The sequence below is a fragment of the Fukomys damarensis genome, unplaced genomic scaffold (assembly GCF_012274545.1).
Source record: "Fukomys damarensis isolate Sample0158 unplaced genomic scaffold, DMR_v1.0_HiC HiC_scaffold_27, whole genome shotgun sequence".
NCBI classification, from domain to species: domain Eukaryota; kingdom Metazoa; phylum Chordata; class Mammalia; order Rodentia; family Bathyergidae; genus Fukomys; species Fukomys damarensis.
The window spans coordinates 35,728,828-35,747,339 of NW_022900939.1; the positions used below are offsets into that span (position 1 = coordinate 35,728,828).

Below are 18,512 nucleotides of genomic sequence, written 5' to 3' on the forward strand. Positions count from 1 at the left end.
AGTGGAGGAGCAGCTGGCCAGGCAGCGGGAGGAGGAGTCGCAGCAGCAGGCTGTGCTGGAGCAGGAGCGCCGGGACCGGGAGCTGGCCCTGCGCATCGCCCGGAGCGAGGCGGAGCTGATCAGCGATGAGGCGCAGGGCGACCTGGCGCTGCGCAGGTACCGGGCTGCGGGCTGCGGGCTGCGGGTGCCCCCTCCACCCCTTCACCTCCGTCAAGGGTGGGGAGAGGAGTCTTGTCCTCAGCCCCTCGCAGATTGGAGGTAAATTCATTTCAACATTGTTTGTATCTGTTTTGAGACCCAAAAGAACAAAGGAGTGATTTTTCATGAAATCGTTACATTCTTGAAAGGTAAAACAAGCTGATTCCTCTGTTAAGAAAATATTTTAACTTGGACTCTGAAACTGGCGGAAGCGTAGGTGTACTGGGTAGACGGCAGGTTTCTAGGTACAGTACTACTTACTTAACACAGACAGAAATGAATGCAGTTTAATATATTTGAGGTGAGGATCCTGTTTAACGTTTCATATCCTGAACACTTGAAATGAGGAAAAATTTATCCCCGCTGTGAGTGGATTTCCTTTTCTACATGGCAGATTAGTCATAAGCATTTCTGAATTATCTCTAAACACTAGAGGGGAGCAGGAAGACCATGGGATTTCTTAATATTTTGTACAAAGTTATAGGACAAGTTTTAATATTTTTCATGTTAAAGATTTAGAGTATAAAAACAGTTACTTTGATTTTTGGCAGTGGCGGGCAGTACTGCAGACTGAACTGAGCCTTTGCATTAAGCTACATCCCAAGCCCTTTAAACTTTTTTTAAAATTTTGAGACAAGGTTTCCCTAAGTCATTAAGTTGTCCAGGCTGGGCTTGAATTTGTGATCTTCCTGTCTCAGCCTCCCAGAGTGCTGGGATTATAAGTGTGTGCCACTGTGTTCACCTATTTTGATTTGTTATTTGTAAAAAGAAAGCAAGACTAGTTCTTCTGCATGTGTGCTGTGTACATACTGAGAAACACGTAAAAATGTGTAACCTTAGAATATAGTTTATAACAAAAGCCCAGGCATGGTGGTGGTGGATGTCTATAATCCCAACATTAGGGAGGCTGAGGCAGGAGAATAGCTTCACGTTCAAGGCCAGCCTGGGCTGCATAGTGAATTCAAGGTCAGCCTGACCCTGCATAGTGAGACCCTGTCTCAAGAAACTGGAAACAAACAAAAACAACTCCCACAACATTGTTAAATCACAACCACTAGAGGAACTATTTTCATCTTAAAAGAACATCAACAACAACAACAACAAAAAAAACCCCAAACCCCTGGGTTCAAATTGTAAGGCAGCTGCAATTGAAATTGTTAATTTTATTTAAGTGAGAACGTAGATGGGGAAGAAAAGTTGTTGGCTAAATTGCCTCTGCACATTTTTCTAGTGAGTAACTCCTGGAGAATCTCTGGGTTATAGCTGAGTGTCACGCTGTAAGTGAGCAGAGCAGGCTGTGCAGACAGAGACGGTATTATAGCTGTTAGCTGTTCACTCTTGAGTTTGAGTCCAGTGTTTGGGCTCTTCACTAGTATCTCGTTGTTAAACTTTTGGGCCCTGCTGTCCTTCTGTCCTTCCCCGTGTTTGCCAAGATGGCTGCTGGTGCTTTTGTATGTCACTGCCCAGTGCCCAGGCACGCTTGGGAGGACTGTTTTGTTGGTTTTTGTTGTTGTTGTTTTTTGAGACAGGGTCTTGCATTGTAGTTCAGGCTGGCCCTGAACTATGTAGCCCAAGTTGGTCTTGAACTCACAGCGATCCTCCTTCCTCAGCCTCCCAAGTGCTGGGATTACAGGCGTGCGCCACCATGCCGGGCTGGCTGCTGTTTTGTCTAGGGTCGTGTTCACGAGTCATCACTGGTCTGCATTGCCCAGTGTACACGTGTGTGGTTGAAACAGTGAGCTCACATCTGGTGCTGTTCCACACGCTGTGGACAAGTCACTGGTTGTCTGCAGGAAGGTGCCCTGTTCCAGGGTGATTGGACCCAGAGGGAGGGTGACCCTGAGGACCTATACAAGTATCAACTTACCGATGCTTCACCTATGCAGAATAATTAGGCTGCAGGAGCGTCATGCAGTAATGAGGTATCCAAGCCACTGCTGCTGGAAAGGCAGAGTGAGTCACAGTTCTCCTGTGTGATGCTCCAGGGATCATGTTCTTTCCTCCACATCCCTCTCATGGCCTCCCTGCCAGCCCTCCTCTCCAGTCCTGGGCCCTCCTGAGCTCCTTCCCTTCTCTGGTTATTTTATACGCCATACTACGAGCATGAGCATTTCATTATGAGGATGTACAAATATTCCATGTTTGCTAGTTTTGTCTTATTCTGTGGGCTGTAAAAAAATGTTGTTGAATATTTATTTTCCACCTGTTAACACTGAATTCTTTCCATGACATACTTAGGAAAGATATTCTTTAAGGACACCTGTTAAGATGATAGCCTGAGAGGTTGTCCTAGGGCTATGTGTGTATTAATATGTGTGATGGATTCTGCTTCAGTAAAAATCTGCAAGTTTACTTTTTCAGCTCGGTTTCCTATCCCGTAACTTCTAAGTAAGAATTGTTTTCCGCATATGTAATATAGTGTAAAATATAATCTTAATCAATATGATCCTTGCTGCAAAGTGATGATTGAAAATTGCCTGAAATTATAAAGTAATACCCACATTCTTTTAAGAATGAATCGCACAGTATATGAAATTTCCAGTTTAGATGTATTTGCTCTTTAATTTTTATTGAACATCTTTAATTTATTCCTTTATAATAATTGTAATGAAAATTTAAAAATATACTGAAATTTGGAATGATTTTATGTGGATTAAAGATGATTGAAATTTTTAAATCAGTAAATTAATTACCACACCACAAATTTACACAGTTGAGATTTTTACAGTTTAGTATTGGTCATGATATTAACTGAAATATATTCTTTCCACAGAAATGATGGAACAAGACCCCAAATGACACCGTATGTCATCTCCCTTTACATTAAAAAAAAAATAGGTTGTGAGTACTTCAGAGGAAGAAGTAGTTTCTTTCTTGCAGTAAATTTTAGGTTATTTCCTTTAAAAAAAAAAGAGAGAATAAATTAACTCATTTTTTATTTCCTAGGGAAAATGTTCACTACTTAGAGTAGTTTATGACGTGTGTGTGTGTGTGTGTGTGTGTGTGTGTGAGTGTGCTGTTTTTGTTTAAACTTTACTGGTTTGTCTTATGTGTTTTTAACTCTCTCATGCATCTTTATAGCAGCAGGTGTGGAAGAATAAATTAGAATAAGCAATATACTTAGTTTTTAGTATACATGATAATTAATTCTACTGCTATCTAAAGTAGACATAACCTGAAGTTAACCTTTTATAATATAAGTCTTCCTGCAGAGATAGAATACTGTTAACATTTGGAATTTAAATAAAATATACCTTCTGCATGAATAAAATATTTTGCAGTGTGTATAAATCTGACATCTGACAGCTTTAAGGACACCAGTGTAATCTTTATAGTGATGGTTCTCAACTACCAGACTTCAGTATGAATAAAAAATATTTTATAAATGATATAAACTATGTAAATACAGTAATTCTCTCCAAAAGCACACATAAAGGAGAAATAAAAGGATCACTTATAATAAAATACTAATTTACTTTGACATGAAAGTGCTTGTGAGTAATTGGAGCAGAAGACATAATCAGGTAATCAGATATATTTTATTCATACGTGGAATCACCACGAGTGCTATATCTGCAAATGAAACTGGTACAGGCGTGCCGCATTAGGCGTTCAAATGCCAGGAAGTTGGGAACAACTCTTCCTTATGTTTCACTCAACTACATAGTATCTGCAATCCTAGAAAAATTCTGTGTTAAAAGTGCACGTAAAGCTTTGTTTACCTGTGAAGTATTTATATGTGTGTTTCGCCTTTCTATGCCTGGCAGACGTGTCTAAGATACATAGGTTATGAGACAGCTCTTCCTCTGCAGGACATTTAGAATTCCTGACTCACACCTCAGCAGGGCCTAGAGCACACGCCCACATCCTGCCTGACCTTAGCAGCACCAAGACTTTCCAAAGTATCTGTGAGTGGGCATTGTTTGTCCTGTCTCCACTGGGACTGCTGCTTTGAGCTTGAGTTAAGTCTGGCAACAGTGTCTAATATAAAATTGTGAGTGTTTGGATACAGTTGACTAAAATCAGAGGGAGCAGAGTACCTAGAGATGCAGGGGCCTTCTGCCTCATGAATGAGGGGTAGTGTGGTGCAGGCCGGGTCTGCTGACACGGGTCAGTCGGGACGATGAATCGGCAGGGGTGACCGGGCACACAGGAGTCGCTGCACATCAGCACAGCAGGTGCAAAGGGCTCTGAAAAGCTGGCTCCCTGGAAACCTGCTGTGGGAACATGAGTGGAGGAGGCTTTAGGAGGAAGAGAACACACAAGGTAGGGCGATGATAGCAGTACAGTGCTTTCCAGATCACTCTGAATTTGAAAGTTAGAAGAGTCTGAGAAGCTAGCACCTTCAAGAGAGACTTATTGAAGAGTGTACTGCTCAGAAGACAGTTTGTACTGCGTGGTATTTGTGTGTGTTTTTGTTTTGTTGTTTTGTTTTTGGTACCAGGGATCGATCTTGGGTCCTTGTGCTTGTGAGGCAGGTGGCGGCACTACTGAGCTGCATCCCCGGTCCTGTGTGTCTTTTGTTTGCTCTTCTTTCTCGTCAGTTTGGAAAGATTTCTTTTTCTCTGACTCTGCTGGCTTGGATAGACCAGTGTTGGTTTCAGGGAAGGAGGAACAGGAGACCGCTGCTTCCTTAATCCGGCCAGCCCTGTGCAGGCTTCCGGAAAGCAGCTGCGCTTGCCTTCTGCCCTTGTGATTTTTGACTAATTTGGAAGGTTAAGGTATGAGGTCACCAGAGTCCGATTAATAGAACAAAGGAGAAATGATTAATTAGGAAGGAAAGAGCCAAGGCTAGATAGATAGTTAAAATGTCCACGAACACAATGAAATTCGTTTACTATTTCAAAGAATTAAGCAAATACTGAGAAAAGTTACACTCCCCTGGGTAATAAAAGAAAAATAAAATTTTGCTTTTGGAAAATACTTAATCCTTGGAAGATTCAAATGCTTTAGATCTTTCACTTAAGTGCTTGAATTGATTTTCTTTTTAAGACATGCCTTGATTTGGAATTTTAGAGCTTTGACTACATCAGACTCTTATTTAAACTCTGACACTGTAAGACATTGGCGTGCTTTACTGCTGCCCTGCCTCACCCAATTAATATTCACTGAGCAACCCTGGTGTAGAAATTCTTGTACAGAATCATTATCCTGCCAGATTCCTGCTATGCGTTTAGAATGTGTTACTTCCATGCTTTTCATAAAAAAGTACAACAGAGGCAGGGTGGCTTTCATGAGATTTGCTCTGAAAGTTTTTACTGCAAAAATAGAGTTGCATTCAAATAATTTTAATTGTATTTAAACAAAAGTTTTGCCATACTTTATTAATGGATTTGTTGAAAGGTGTCTCATATGCTTTTACAAAGTGAAATAATTGTGAATGCCTAATGAATTAATATAGTAAAACATGCAATTTTAATTATACTCTTCTTGTTTTAAGTAATGTATGTGACATGGTTTGTATATAACTGGTGTGTTAATCATTTTTCTTATAGGGAACAAATGGCCAAAGAAATGTCAGAACTTTTGTGTAGGTTAGTGCATTGGATTGGGGGAAATACGTTCACCTCAAAATCATATTTTAAAATCAGTTTGGATTATTTGGACTAGAACCTGTCATATGAATAGCCCACTCTTTCCACGTAAATTTTGTACAGGAAATGTCACTTCCCTCCTACCATCCTGCAGTAAAAAAGAGAGACAAAGTAACATTCCACCCGTCCTGTAAATTGGTGCCTCTCCGTGGGGAATATTCTTGACATTTTTCCGGGTTGCTTCCTCCTGGCTCTTCTGTCTTGCTTGTCCTGGGTGCACCAGCTCCTCCTGCTCAGCAGGGGCCCCTTCCCCTTGCCTGACAGAAGCGCTGGGCCTTGTTGACGGAAGAAAGGGAAGAGTGTGGCTGCCCAGGGCTCTGCCCCACAGCCCTCCTTAAAACCACCAGTGTAAATTGAGTTCCCAAAACTTGTGGCAGGATCTGGTCCATTTCCTTTATAAATGGGTGTCAAATCAGTAAAATCTTAATTAGCAGTTTTAGAGTTACTACAAGTTAATTAAAAGCGTTAAAGGAAAATCAAGTCAATTTTGCTATAACTTTTGTTAATTTGCATGATTGTCTATGTAACTAGTTTAATAATCAGTAAATTATACCTTGACTTTCCTATTTTAATAATTCCAGAGATGAGGGTACTGCTTCTGATGCTGAATGTATTTTTAGCAGGTGTATTTTTTTGGGGGAAGTAGGGTGAACTCAGAACCTTGCACTTGCGAAGCAGGTGTGGTACCACTGAGCTAAATAATCCCCAGCTCTACTAGGTATATTTTTGTTAGAAGTAATGTGAGTGAAAAGCTAGCACTATTAAAATGATATTTTAAGCAATGAGATTTTGGATTCAATATCTTTTTTTTTCTATTTTTTTTGGTACCGGGGATCAAACTCAGGCCCTTATGCTTCCAAGGCAGGCAGCAGAACCACTGAGCCAAATCCCCAGCCCAGTGTCTTTTAAATATATATTCAAACAATCTGTAAAACTGTACATTATGTAAATCATCTTTCCCTTTAAAAAAAAAAAGACAAAGCAACAACAAAACCCATAATGAAAAGCTGTCTTCCAGAAAAGACTCATGGAAGAGATGGGGGAACAAAAGAGAAAAAACTTTTTTTGGTCAGTTGATTGAATGGCAGTTGAAGACATAGAAAAGAAAATAAGAATGTTTGAATAAATATTGAAGCATGCCTTACTCTTAAGGGGAAAAGAGAGCTTGCTGACACACAGCTGGCTCTTTTGAGCAAAGCAATTAAGAATAAAAAGCTACATGGAAAATTGCCAGTCACAGAGCTTGGAGAAGTATAGATTCTGCAGTAAACCTAAACCAGATTTTTAAGCCAATAAACATAGGAAGTACTAAATGGCCACATGTTGCTGTTTAGCCAGTCTTGTATGTAACTAACAGTTATGATAGCAAACAGAAGTACTGTATGCAGTGTGAAATTTGCTATTTTTTATCCTCTAAAATGAAGACACACACATAGGCCTTTTGATGAGACAAAGATTTCTTATTTCCTTCATTTTACGCTTAATACTTAAAGTAATTTCTAGTACTTCAGGAAAACAGTAACATTATTTTCAAATTTCTTTGTGTGTTTGTGTTTGTGTGTGTGAGAGAGAGTTCTGGAGCTTGAACCAGGGCCTTCGCACTGAGCTGTAACCCAAGCCCTGTTTAATTTCTCTGTTTTGAGGCAGAACTTACAGTGACTAAAGTGCCTGGGCTGGTCTAGACTTTTGTGATTCTCCTGCCTCGGCCTCCTACCACACCTAGCTCCAAATTTAGCTTTTCAGTAACATTAGTCATATTAAGTAATCTGTATCTTGATGGTTTGTCAGGATTGATGCTATCTTTCAAATGTAAAGTCATGAAAAATATATGGTTATTTTCAGGTAGTATATTTCTCTTTAAGAGGAAGAAAATGTTTTTGAAGTAGTAGGTGATGGAGACTTTCCTTGTGTGTTACCCAAGAAGCAATGTTTTGAGCAGTATTTAGTTATTTTAGTATTTGTGCCTCGTCTTCTTTTGCAGTCTGATGTGCTTGAACTTTTCATGTGTTTCACTGAGCTTAAAAATCTTGTGATTTGATCCTAAGTTTCTGTCTTGTGCAAAGTATAATCTCTTGCTGAAAAATAATGTTCATTATTACAGAAAAGAGATTGTTGACATATTTTCTGATGAACGGTCTCAAACTGAGTGCATAAAGGCCCAGCCTGATGTCCTGAGTAGCACGGCTGTGATGAGCCTACTGTGTTGAGTGCTGCAGATCTTTGTCTTCCTCCTCCTTCATCTAGTTGTTCCTCCTGAGTGGGGAGATTCGGAACAGTTGACCCTTTGTGATCACGCTCATGAACCTTGCGATCTATCGCCTCTTCCCATGGTGCACTGGTGGTCATACTGTGGCTCATTAAGCAGGAGGAGCGTCTATCTGCTCATCGAACTCTTCTGCGTGTCCCTGCGGCCTGTCCTGCAGGCTCTGGTGCCACGGTCGCAGCGTGCCCCACCACAGTGCATCCCGGGCCAACAGTGTCAGGAAGTGGGGCCCTCGGTGTCCCTGCAGGTGGGGACTGGGAGGCCCACTGTGGAGGGCTGCTCGCTGACCTTTCATCTGTGGAGGATTTCTCTCGAGTTTGAAGTGTGTGTGTGTGTGTGTGTATCACACACACACACACACACACACACAACGGTATTTTTAAACTTTAAATGTTCATATTTAACAAATCTGGGGGAAGCCTGTGGTACTATTGATAGAAATCCTATTGTGTTTCAGGGCCTGAGATGTAGCTCAGCAGAGCCTGTTTGGCAAGCGCAAAGCCCTGGTTCAATTCCTGGTACCAGAAAAAAACAAAAAACAAACAAAAAACCCCTAATGTGTTTATCATTTGGCACACTGGAAGATTTTAATTTATGTGATCATCTTTCAGCTTACTTTATTTTTGCGGTGCTGGGGAAACTCGGGGCTTTTCACTCCCAGCCCTAGTACCATGTGTAATCTCATCTCTCAAAACTTAGGCTTTTCTAGTGATTATTTCCAGTTCTGGAACTTACCTACACTTTCTTGCTTCTTTAGTCAGCGTTCACTCATGTTTCCAGTTTCATTATGCAAAACTGTCTGATAATTGCAGAGGCCCTGCTGTACAAGCCACCAAGGCAGCTGCCGGGACCAAGAAGTACGATCTCAGTAAATGGAAGTACGCAGAGCTGCGCGACACCATCAACACTTCTTGTGGTGAGTGTGCGGAGAGGGTGGAACATGAAGGGTCATACTGATTCTGTCTTCTTCTTTTCAGCTGTGCCGTGCTGGGGCTTAAACCCAGAGCTTCACGCGTGCCAGAAAAGACCTCAGCACTGAGCTCACCGCTGAGCCACAAGTAATAAAGTAAATACCTAAGTTGGAGTAGCATGCCTATGTAAATTGGCTTAATTAAGCCCTCTTACTTGTCTCCTTGATATGAAGACAGTTTATTCACAAAGCCAAAGGAAAGACATACTTATTAAATTAAATGCATTTTGCTTATTTCTTACCTAGGTCAGAGAAGAGGAGTTAATACAGACTATGGATTGGGCCTGAGTTATGGCTGCCCCTTCTAATATTACTACTAATAGTTGTGTTTTGTTTTGTTTGTGGTACCAGGGATCGAACTCCGGACCGTGCACTTGGCGGCGGAACAACTGAGCTAAATCCCCAGCTACTACTGATAGTTTAATACCTGTATTATCTGAATCTTCTGACCTATGAGTCTAGAGTAATAGCAATGCAATAACTTCTTAAAGCCATTTTTCTTCAGCAGAACAGTTGTGTAAAACAGTACTCAGGAGGTCCCATGTAGTTACGTTCTTGTTCAAATCACAGTGTCGTAATTCAGGATGCTGACTAGGAGTGAAAGCATCATAAATAGTAGTGTTTCTCCCTGTGTTCCTTTTCCTCCTCACTGAGTATATCTGCCTGACTGTAAACCAAAGAGAAGGTGGGGGAGAGAAAGAGGAGATCTGGCTTGTATTTGGGTACAGTGACTTTTTAATCTATTGTTAACATTTCTGATTCAATGTCTTTGTGTTTAAAAGACTTGTTTAGTCCAGAGTTCTTGTGTGGAACAAATGATACAATAATAATAATGTTTGAAAAAAATGCTCTGTAAATATAAAAGATAATTTTATAAGTTCTCATCTTCATGAATAACTTGATTTTCAGTTATGAATAACTTGATATTCAGTTAAAAAAACTTTATATGTATCTGTGCCACAGAATAATTATGCTAGATGAATAGATTAGGCTATTAATCCTTTTTGTATGTGTCTTTCTGTGTAATCAATAGATATTGAGCTCCTGGCAGCTTGCAGAGAAGAATTTCATAGGAGACTAAAAGTGTATCATGCTTGGAAATCTAAGAACAAGAAGAGAAACACTGAAACAGAGCAACGAGCTCCAAAGTCTGTTACTGATTATGGTAAAAACAAATCTGTGCTTTTGAATGTTTCAAAGTATATGTATGTAAATATATGTAACTATGCATAAGATATTTGGGTAAAATATCCAATATAAATTATCTCCATTGTACACTGTAATCTCTTGAACTCAATAGAGAACCACAATGGCCTGTCTTTTGTATCACATTTTAAAGTCATATTTATTAAGGTTTATTGAATTTACCTGTTAAAATAAATTTTGTAATTTTTTTTTGTCTGTACTGAAGAGGTTATGTAGCACTGCTGTAAGTACGTGGTTTACTTACACACACACACACACACACACACACACACGTCAGGATTACATATGAAAATGTAAAGATTACTATGCTTTTTTAACTTTACATGTGAAATGAGTCTTACTTATGCAAATGAGCATTTTTGTACTTGCCAAAAGGGTATTGTTTAAATTTTTCCTTTTTAAATTTATTTTCATCTAGATTTTTAGAATATGTCCCTTTTCATATATAGGCACATGTGCCTTCTGATTCTTCCCAGACCCAGAGTAGGATTATAGCTGGAAGAGGAATGGAATTGTTTCCTGGGCTATTTATCCTCTTGGCCTTTGTTCAGAAAGGTTCACTTCGAACATTACTTTCTAATAGTGTGAAAATATGGGTGTGTGAACTGTTACCTGGGTTCAGACTAGAGTTTTGCCTGGCCCATGATTTGACTTTTTAACTGGGATTTTGTTTCGCAAAAGGCCAAGTGTGTCCTTGAAATTGGAAATAGAATGTAGTAAAAGTGGCACAAGCTCCAACCTTAACTGAGAATACCTGTCATATATGATCTTTAAGTCAATAATTGGAATTTTATTTGTTCAACTTGTTACTTTAATACTGTCATAATTTATTAGCTTAAATCCAGGTAACATCAAGGTGACAGACAGCAGGTTTGAGGTCTTTTTTTTTTTTAAAGGGATGTGTTCTCAATACTTGACCAGTATAGTTTACTAATGTGGGACCCAAGTTCATTTAGAAAAGGAGCTTTTTGATATATTTTGTTTTTCTCACAACGTTCCAAGTAAATTAAAGCAATATTTGTTTGGGTTTTTTTTGTTTGTTTGTTTTGGTTTTGGTTTTGGTTATTTTGAGACAGGGTCTCACTGTGTAGCCCAGGCTGACCTCGAACTCATAGTGATCCTCTTGCCTCAGCCTCTAGTGCTGGGCTGACTATATGCGTGTGATACCACGCCCGGCTTGAAAGCAACATTTGAATGAGTTGAACTGGTAAAATGCCTGTGTTTCTAAGTTGCCACAGAGAGTGCATTGAAGGCACTATTATTTTGAATGAGGAAGGTGTTGGTGGCAGTGGTTGATCCAGGGTGGCCTCAGGCAGAGTGTAACTTTCAGGAGGAATCAGGAGAGCACGTTGCAGCCAGCCCTCTTCTTCCAGTTTAATTTTTTTCTGTTGTGTATTGAAGGTGACCGACCGCATGGCTCCATCACCTGTCCATGGTGTGTGTACTACGCTTCTGCCATAAGTTACCTCTGTTTTGTAAAAAATAGCAGTGAGCTCTTCTTTTTAAATATGGTCTTTTTAGCCATATATGTTATAATTAGTACCTTCAGCCCGACAGACTTTCATTGTATTGAATTTAAAAATGTATACATCTGAGTGGTCACACTTCTTAAAAGCAATAGACATGCGTATTGGGCATGCAGACACATATTTTTTTTTTGTACCAGGAATCAAACTCAGGGCCTCCTGCTTGCTAGGCAGGCACAGTGCCACTCAGCCACTTCCCTGGGCCCAGTCCATGTATTTTAAAACAATTTTTTTTATTTTGGTACCGGGGATTGAACTTGGACCTTCATGCTTGAGAAGCAGGTGCAGAACCACTGAGCCAAATCCCTGGCCCTAGTCCAGTCCATGTGTTGCCCCCGCACCGTTAAGTTTAGGGATCTTGTACCTTTACATGTTGTATCTCGGTTCTTAGTTTTTCCCCATACCCCTGCCCTCCCTTCACCCGCTTCACCCTTCCTTATTTACAAAGACTTTGTTTCCATTTTTTCTTTTTTTCACATTTCTTCTTTTCCCTGTTTTTCTTTCCCCTCCCTTCCCATTTCTCCTTTAGCCATTTTCTTCCTGTTTCACACTTATCAGTTACATCATTTGAACCTTATTTACACTTTTCGTTTTTCACACCAGAGAAACTATTCGGTATTTACTCAAGTGTGTCATATTTGTTTACTTAAGAGTGTGGCCTCAATGTGCATCCATTTAGCTATGTCTCTAGTTTCTCATTCTTTATGGCTGAGTAGTACTCCACAGTCCATGTATTTTTAAACCAGTGTCTTTGATGCCTGTTATGTCTAATTTTGCCCAGAATGGTGTGTATAGTATGTGGCTCACCTAATTGGTACAAGTACTGTTTCCTTTCATAAGTTAGTAAGGGGGAACAAAAGAGTGGATTACGAAAATTTTCTGAGTCACAACACACACTGAGGTGTATGAATAAATTTAGGAATTTGATGTCAACACTACCCATATATAACCAGCCTGGAGATAATTTGGTGATGAGTCATTTTCAAGATACAATCTTAATTTCTGTATATTACTTAACCTTGATTTCTTTGTATTTTTTCTTATATAATATTCAGTCTGATCCAGGAACATAGCTAAAAAGAAAAGCAGTGGGATTGAGATGCTTACTTGCTAAGTTTAGGAAATTCTGTACTTAGGTGATCTCTAATGGGGCAGCTAAACACCCTTTAAAAGAAACTTTTATGTCATCTGATATGTAGAAGAATTAGAATTCATTCTTTGATAAAGTAAGATGACCGTGTTGGGCTAACGGAAGTGTAATCTGGTGTTACTGATGACGAGAACAGAACCTTGGCCAGGAGGAGTGGACCCCGGTGCTGGGGGCACCCGGACCTGTCCTGCAGCCCCGGAATAGCTCTCTTCTCATTTACTGCAGGACAGAGATTTTCAGAATTCATGTTTGAGGCAATGGCAAATTACTCAATAAAATTTATAGTATTTAGTTGCCTAAAGTAATGCTTTTAGAAATAGTTTTACATTTCCTAAAAGAGAAGGGCATACATTTAAAATTAGAAAATTTCAACAAATTAAAATCGACTGAGTGTATGAAAAAGTTGAAAAAGGTATTGTGTTTGTTAAGTCACTTGTGTTAAGGTTTTGTTTGGGTATTACTGAGACAAATTAAGTATAATTTTTATTTTTTGGCCCTTCTCATATGTGCCTCAGATATGGTTTCCTAAAACATGAATCAAACTAGCCTTTTTAAAAAATCGTAAAGTGATACCTGCTTGTAGGACATTTGACTTTGAATAGGATATTTATTTCTTACCACCTCATTGGATGGATGGCTTTATAAATAGAAGAATGCTCAAACAGCTTTGGCATTTTTTCTTCAACATAAAATATTTGTTCACAGATTTTGCACCATTTTTGAACAATTCACGTAAGTCAATGGGTGGTAACTCATGAGCTAACTGGAAAATGGGTTACTTTATAAAGTACTAACATCTGTTAGACATTGTTTTGCTGCAATTTTAAGTGGAATTGTTGTACATTGAAATTGGTTTATCTGTATGAAGATATATTTTAACTTGAGATGATGCTTTTATTTGAATCATTCCAAAATTTGTATTTAGAACAAAATCTAAATTGTTGTATCAAATTCTTTTAAAAAATAACTATCATTTTAAACTGAGTGTACACAATTCTTATTGTAGCAAGACTATCCTAATGTAGCAGCTGATCTGAGGATGAAGTCTAACTTTTAGGTACTGGTTTCAAACACTTTATTTTCAAATACTGATGGTATCTGCACTTCTAACCAAAGAAATGTAAGTTCTGTATGGTAATATGCACACTTTTAATAATGAGATCATTTTGTTACTTTTGTGGCTTCATATGAGGCATATACTGTTGTAATTTAGAAGCTTTGGCCATCTTAGTATTCAGTATATTTCATCTGGAATCAGCTGAGTGGTAATGATTTGATACAGTACCATACACTGTACATGAGCTGATCGGGCCTGCTTTTTAAAGTACTTCTCACAATTTATAGGGTTATGTTTGAAATAAATTTTATACTTTAAGATAATACCACTGGATATGAAAGAGAGTTTAGATACGCTTCAAGCTTTTAAGATCTGTAGTTTTGAAATTTTCCAAATAGATACTAGTTTTTAAGTCTTTCTCAGTGTTTCTATTTCTCCCTTTTAAAGACTGCTTGGTTTTAAAATTTTATTCTATACATCAAGTAACAGGAGACCCTTATTTTAAAATTTTAAAACAGGTTAATTAATAAATAGCTATCACTACTACAATCAAAATCCAATCAACTGGATGTTAATTTCTAATTCTTAAGATGGAGGGAATTTTTTAAAATCATCTTTGATGGTTTTAATGTTAAATATTTTCTGCAAAGATAATATTTAAAACCTCAAGTATAATCTCTGAGCTGTACATAGTTTCAGGGGAACAGGAACAAAAGAATAAATACATTTCTATTAATATGCTAAAGGTGATGCGGGCTTTTAAAATCACTAACAAAATTGCCTTCTTGTTCTTTCATAGGCATATGTAGCTTTGCTGATTGCCTTTGCTTTTTCTGATTTGCAAAGAAATATGTTCAACTGCTGTAACTCTTTTGCTCTTTCTAGGTGTAAAAAGTAGAGTAAGAGAATCTTCATTCTTTCAGTATTTGTTTTTCCTACAAAAGCCATGTGGCTATTCTTGATTTTTGTATCCTATATAAAAGTTATTGTATAACTTTTTATTGACATGCTTTGATTTCTGTATTGAGACTCTTGGAACTGCAGTAAATGATTGGTACACTTTTACAATTATGTGTATAAAGCACATTGAACAAGCTTACCAAAATTATGCTGCTAAAGATGTAAAATCATTGCTCCAGGGGAATGTTAATTTTTGCAGATAAAACAGTAACCCAATTTTTCAGTAATGAAAATTGAGCGAAAAATAAAACATTGCCACGAGTAGAATGCTTAGTATAGTACTTGCAGGAAAGACTTTTCTTCCCTATCGGGAAGGAGAGTATTGCATCCTTTCTTCTTATCTCAATGGATCTTATCCCAAAAGAACTCTGATTTGGAAGTAAGTAAAAACATTTGAGGGAAAGTTACATTTACTTTTAGAGATTTTATTTAGTCATTAATTGTCTATTATTAACATCTGTGTTATCTCGGCCACTTGAAATCCTCAGATTTGTTGGTAAAAGAGAAAATTTTTATATGGCTTCCACTTGTGGTAATTGTGACTATAACAGATTTTTTAAATTCCTATTTATTTTGTAAATGGTTCAGTAAAGGTTATTTTGCAACTTTCATTTGAAATCTTTGGAGAAAAAATATAAGTTTAGTAAGTAATACTAGTTTGCATTCCTACCATGTCAGTCTATTTCCAGTTACTGGTAACAATCCTGTGTGGGAGTGGGGTACAGTTGTTTCTCCTGGTGATGGTGGGGTGCGTGGTGGTGGTGATGGTGTGTGCGCGCGTGTGCGCGCACACGACACGCACGCGCGATAACAAGGAACATCTGTAGGAAAATACAAAGATGTAAGAAATCATACTTTGAATTGTATTGTTATAGGCGCTCATTTTAGTATTAGCCCCCCCCCCCGCACTCCCGTCCTTGGGCCGTGGTTCTTGGTGCATTTTAGCGGGGAAAATCTGCGGGTGGGTGGGGTGTGTGGTGGTGGTGGTGGTGTGTGCGCGCGTGTGCGCGCACACGACACGCACGCGCGATAACAAGGAACATCTGTAGGAAAATACAAAGATGTAAGAAATCATACTTTGAATTGTATTGTTATAGGCGCTCATTTTAGTATTAGCCCCCCCCCCCGCACTCCCGTCCTTGGGCCGTGGTTCTTGGTGCATTTTAGCGGGGAAAGGCTGTTTTCTCCTTCCTTGAGCTGCTGCTCTAACATTTCTCCCTCTGTGTAACAGCTCAGCAGAACCCCGCCGCTCAGCTTCCTGCCAGGCAGCAGGAGATCGAAATGAACCGGCAGCAGCGATTCTTTCGAATCCCGTTCATCCGCCCTGCAGACCAGTACAAAGACCCGCAGAGTAAGAAGAAGGGCTGGTGGTACGCCCACTTCGATGGGCCCTGGATCGCGCGGCAGATGGAGCTCCACCCCGACAAGCCACCCATCCTTCTCGTGGCTGGTGTGTATCACAGGAGAAAATGTGGGAAAAGAGAAGGGTTAAAAACACTTCGAGTGATACTTTCTGACGTAGAATCAACTCAATTTCAGTGTGGAGTGATGGTGCTTTTCAGTTAAGTTACATTTGCAGGTAATTGAGGGTTAACTGACTTGTAATGCGAAATTGCCTAGATTAATTATGACCTTATAGAGCACACAGAAACTTGTCTGTATCCTAAGAAACTTTGCGTTGATGTTCGTTTACATCTGCTGTCTTGTAACAGCTTGAGGACGTGTGCCATTGTTATTAACCCGATGACTTTTTGGATCAACTGTAGTGTTTATAAATTCTGAAAGGGTCTTTAGTGGGGGCAGATTTGTTTGCTGGTGAGTTTATTAAGCACATTTCCATCCTAGAGAAAACAAAGTCTTAGAAAGCTCTCAGATTTGTGAGCATTGATGGGAATTTCAGGTATTTCTGGAAGAAAGCTCATGAAAGCCCTGAAAAGAGAGAAGGTAACTTTTCGATGTCTCCGGCGTGCAGGTAAGGATGACATGGAGATGTGTGAGCTGAACCTCGAGGAGACGGGCCTCACTCGGAAGCGCGGCGCTGAGATTCTGCCGAGACAGTTCGAGGAGATCTGGGAGCGCTGCGGAGGCATCCAGTACCTTCAGCGCGCCATCGAGAGCAGACAGGCGCGGCCCACCTACGCCACAGCCATGCTGCAGAACCTGCTGAAGTAGCGCTGGGAGGGAGGCCGTGCGCAGGCCCGGAGCGCGACCGCCCGTGCTGGTGTTAGAGTAGCTTAGGCAAGGTGAACGGCTTGTACTAATCATGGCTTTCGTTAATTCGCTTAAGGCTAGTTAAGGTTATGGGAGTGAATTTGGGGCCTGACAGTTGTTTCCTTTATCCAGTTATCGCTCTTCGTCCCCTCCTCTCTCTAAAGCTTGTCAGGCTGGGGCAGATTCCACGCCTCTCACTCTCTGTCGGCAGATCTTAAGTCCTCCTCGATTGTTCTCAAGGAAAAGAGGGCTTTACAGATATTTCAGAAGACATAGTACCTTACATCTGGAGTGATGAAACATTAAATTCCTTCTAAGAATTAAGGCACTTAAAGTGATTACAGCACTGATGTTTGAAAAGCATCTTAAAAGCAGTGAATTTTCTCTTTTTCAGAAATTCACAGATACTGCCTCCAACAATGGAAATTCTTATCCCCCCCGCCATGTGTCTTACTTTGGGTGAAGCAGTTCTTACTAACAGCTAGAATTCTGGAAAGAGCCTTAATTTATTTAGTTATGTTCTGTGATAAAGGGAGTACTCACAGTGCTCAGTACTGATTTGGTTTTCTTTTCTGTCAAACTGTGCTGCCGTCAGAATATTCTTTTGATATTTCGTGAACAATTAAAGGAAATTCAGATTGGTTAGACATTCACAAGTTTTGGGCTAAGTGTTCTCTCATTTAGAAAGGGAGACAGCTTAGGTGGCACTTGGCTTAACTGGACTGAATTCAGATACTCTCAGCTTCATCTCAATTGCGTTTTTTGTATGAGAGTCTGGTATGTTTGAAGCTGGTGTTTGTTTCAAATATCTTTTTAATTCCTAGTGTCGTTTTTTTGGCCTTTTTGAGATTTTGGCAAGTGTAGAGCTCTTTTATAAGCTTTGTAATTCAAAAGCCCTTGTACTTAGTAATTGCTTGTTTCATGTAACAGATAATTTAAAAAAAAAGTTTTCTTTGTGTGTTGTTAGTCTTGACCAAATGTCAGCAGTTTCAAGCCTAGTATTTATGACTTTTAGGAATTTAGAGACAAAAATCCATCAGGGAGTTATGTTGACCTAATCCTAAAGAGTCTTGTTTGTATTTTAGAATAAAACTAGAGAATAAAATTATTCTCTGCACTTTTTTCCTGATTTTTAAATACCCTAACCTTTGAAATGAAGTTTCAGTGATTTTTTTTTCCTAGAAAGACACCCCGGTTAGGGGAATATTTTCCAGCTGACTAGATTAATGTTTGGAAGCCACAGACACTGTTTTCCAAGTCGCTCCTCTTGGTAATGTCTGACCACAGAGATACTTGTTACCGTACTGTACCAGTGACTGCCTCTGTGAAGGAAGTCCAGTGGCCCTGCCTGTGTTGTTAGCGAAGACGGGAAGCCCT

The 18,512-nt window shown here is 39.5% G+C and overlaps 1 protein-coding gene across 9 annotated transcripts in view; it reads left to right on the forward strand.

Annotated features, from left to right (window-relative positions):
- The window catches only part of Myo6 (myosin VI), a 139,270-nt gene extending 121,622 nt beyond the window's left edge, over nucleotides 1-17,648 (forward strand). For 4 of the 9 annotated variants that reach the window (XM_010617825.3, XM_010617824.3, XM_019206593.2 and 1 more), the window contains exons 29-37: nucleotides 110-156; nucleotides 2,560-2,586; nucleotides 2,972-3,001; nucleotides 5,694-5,732; nucleotides 8,868-8,971; nucleotides 10,059-10,190; nucleotides 13,613-13,639; nucleotides 16,156-16,374; nucleotides 16,897-17,648. In XM_010617825.3, coding sequence (XP_010616127.1) covers nucleotides 110-156; nucleotides 2,560-2,586; nucleotides 2,972-3,001; nucleotides 5,694-5,732; nucleotides 8,868-8,971; nucleotides 10,059-10,190; nucleotides 13,613-13,639; nucleotides 16,156-16,374; nucleotides 16,897-17,096 — 825 coding nt within the window. In that variant the 3' untranslated portion in view covers nucleotides 17,097-17,648. Of the gene's footprint in view, nucleotides 1-21; nucleotides 157-2,559; nucleotides 2,587-2,971; nucleotides 3,002-5,693; nucleotides 5,733-8,867; nucleotides 8,972-10,058; nucleotides 10,191-13,612; nucleotides 13,640-16,155; nucleotides 16,375-16,896 lie in introns of all 9 variants that reach the window. The other 5 variants (XM_019206594.2, XM_033756854.1, XM_010617827.3 and 2 more) reach the window with 5 other exon arrangements.
- Nucleotides 17,649-18,512: the final 864 nt, after the last annotated feature.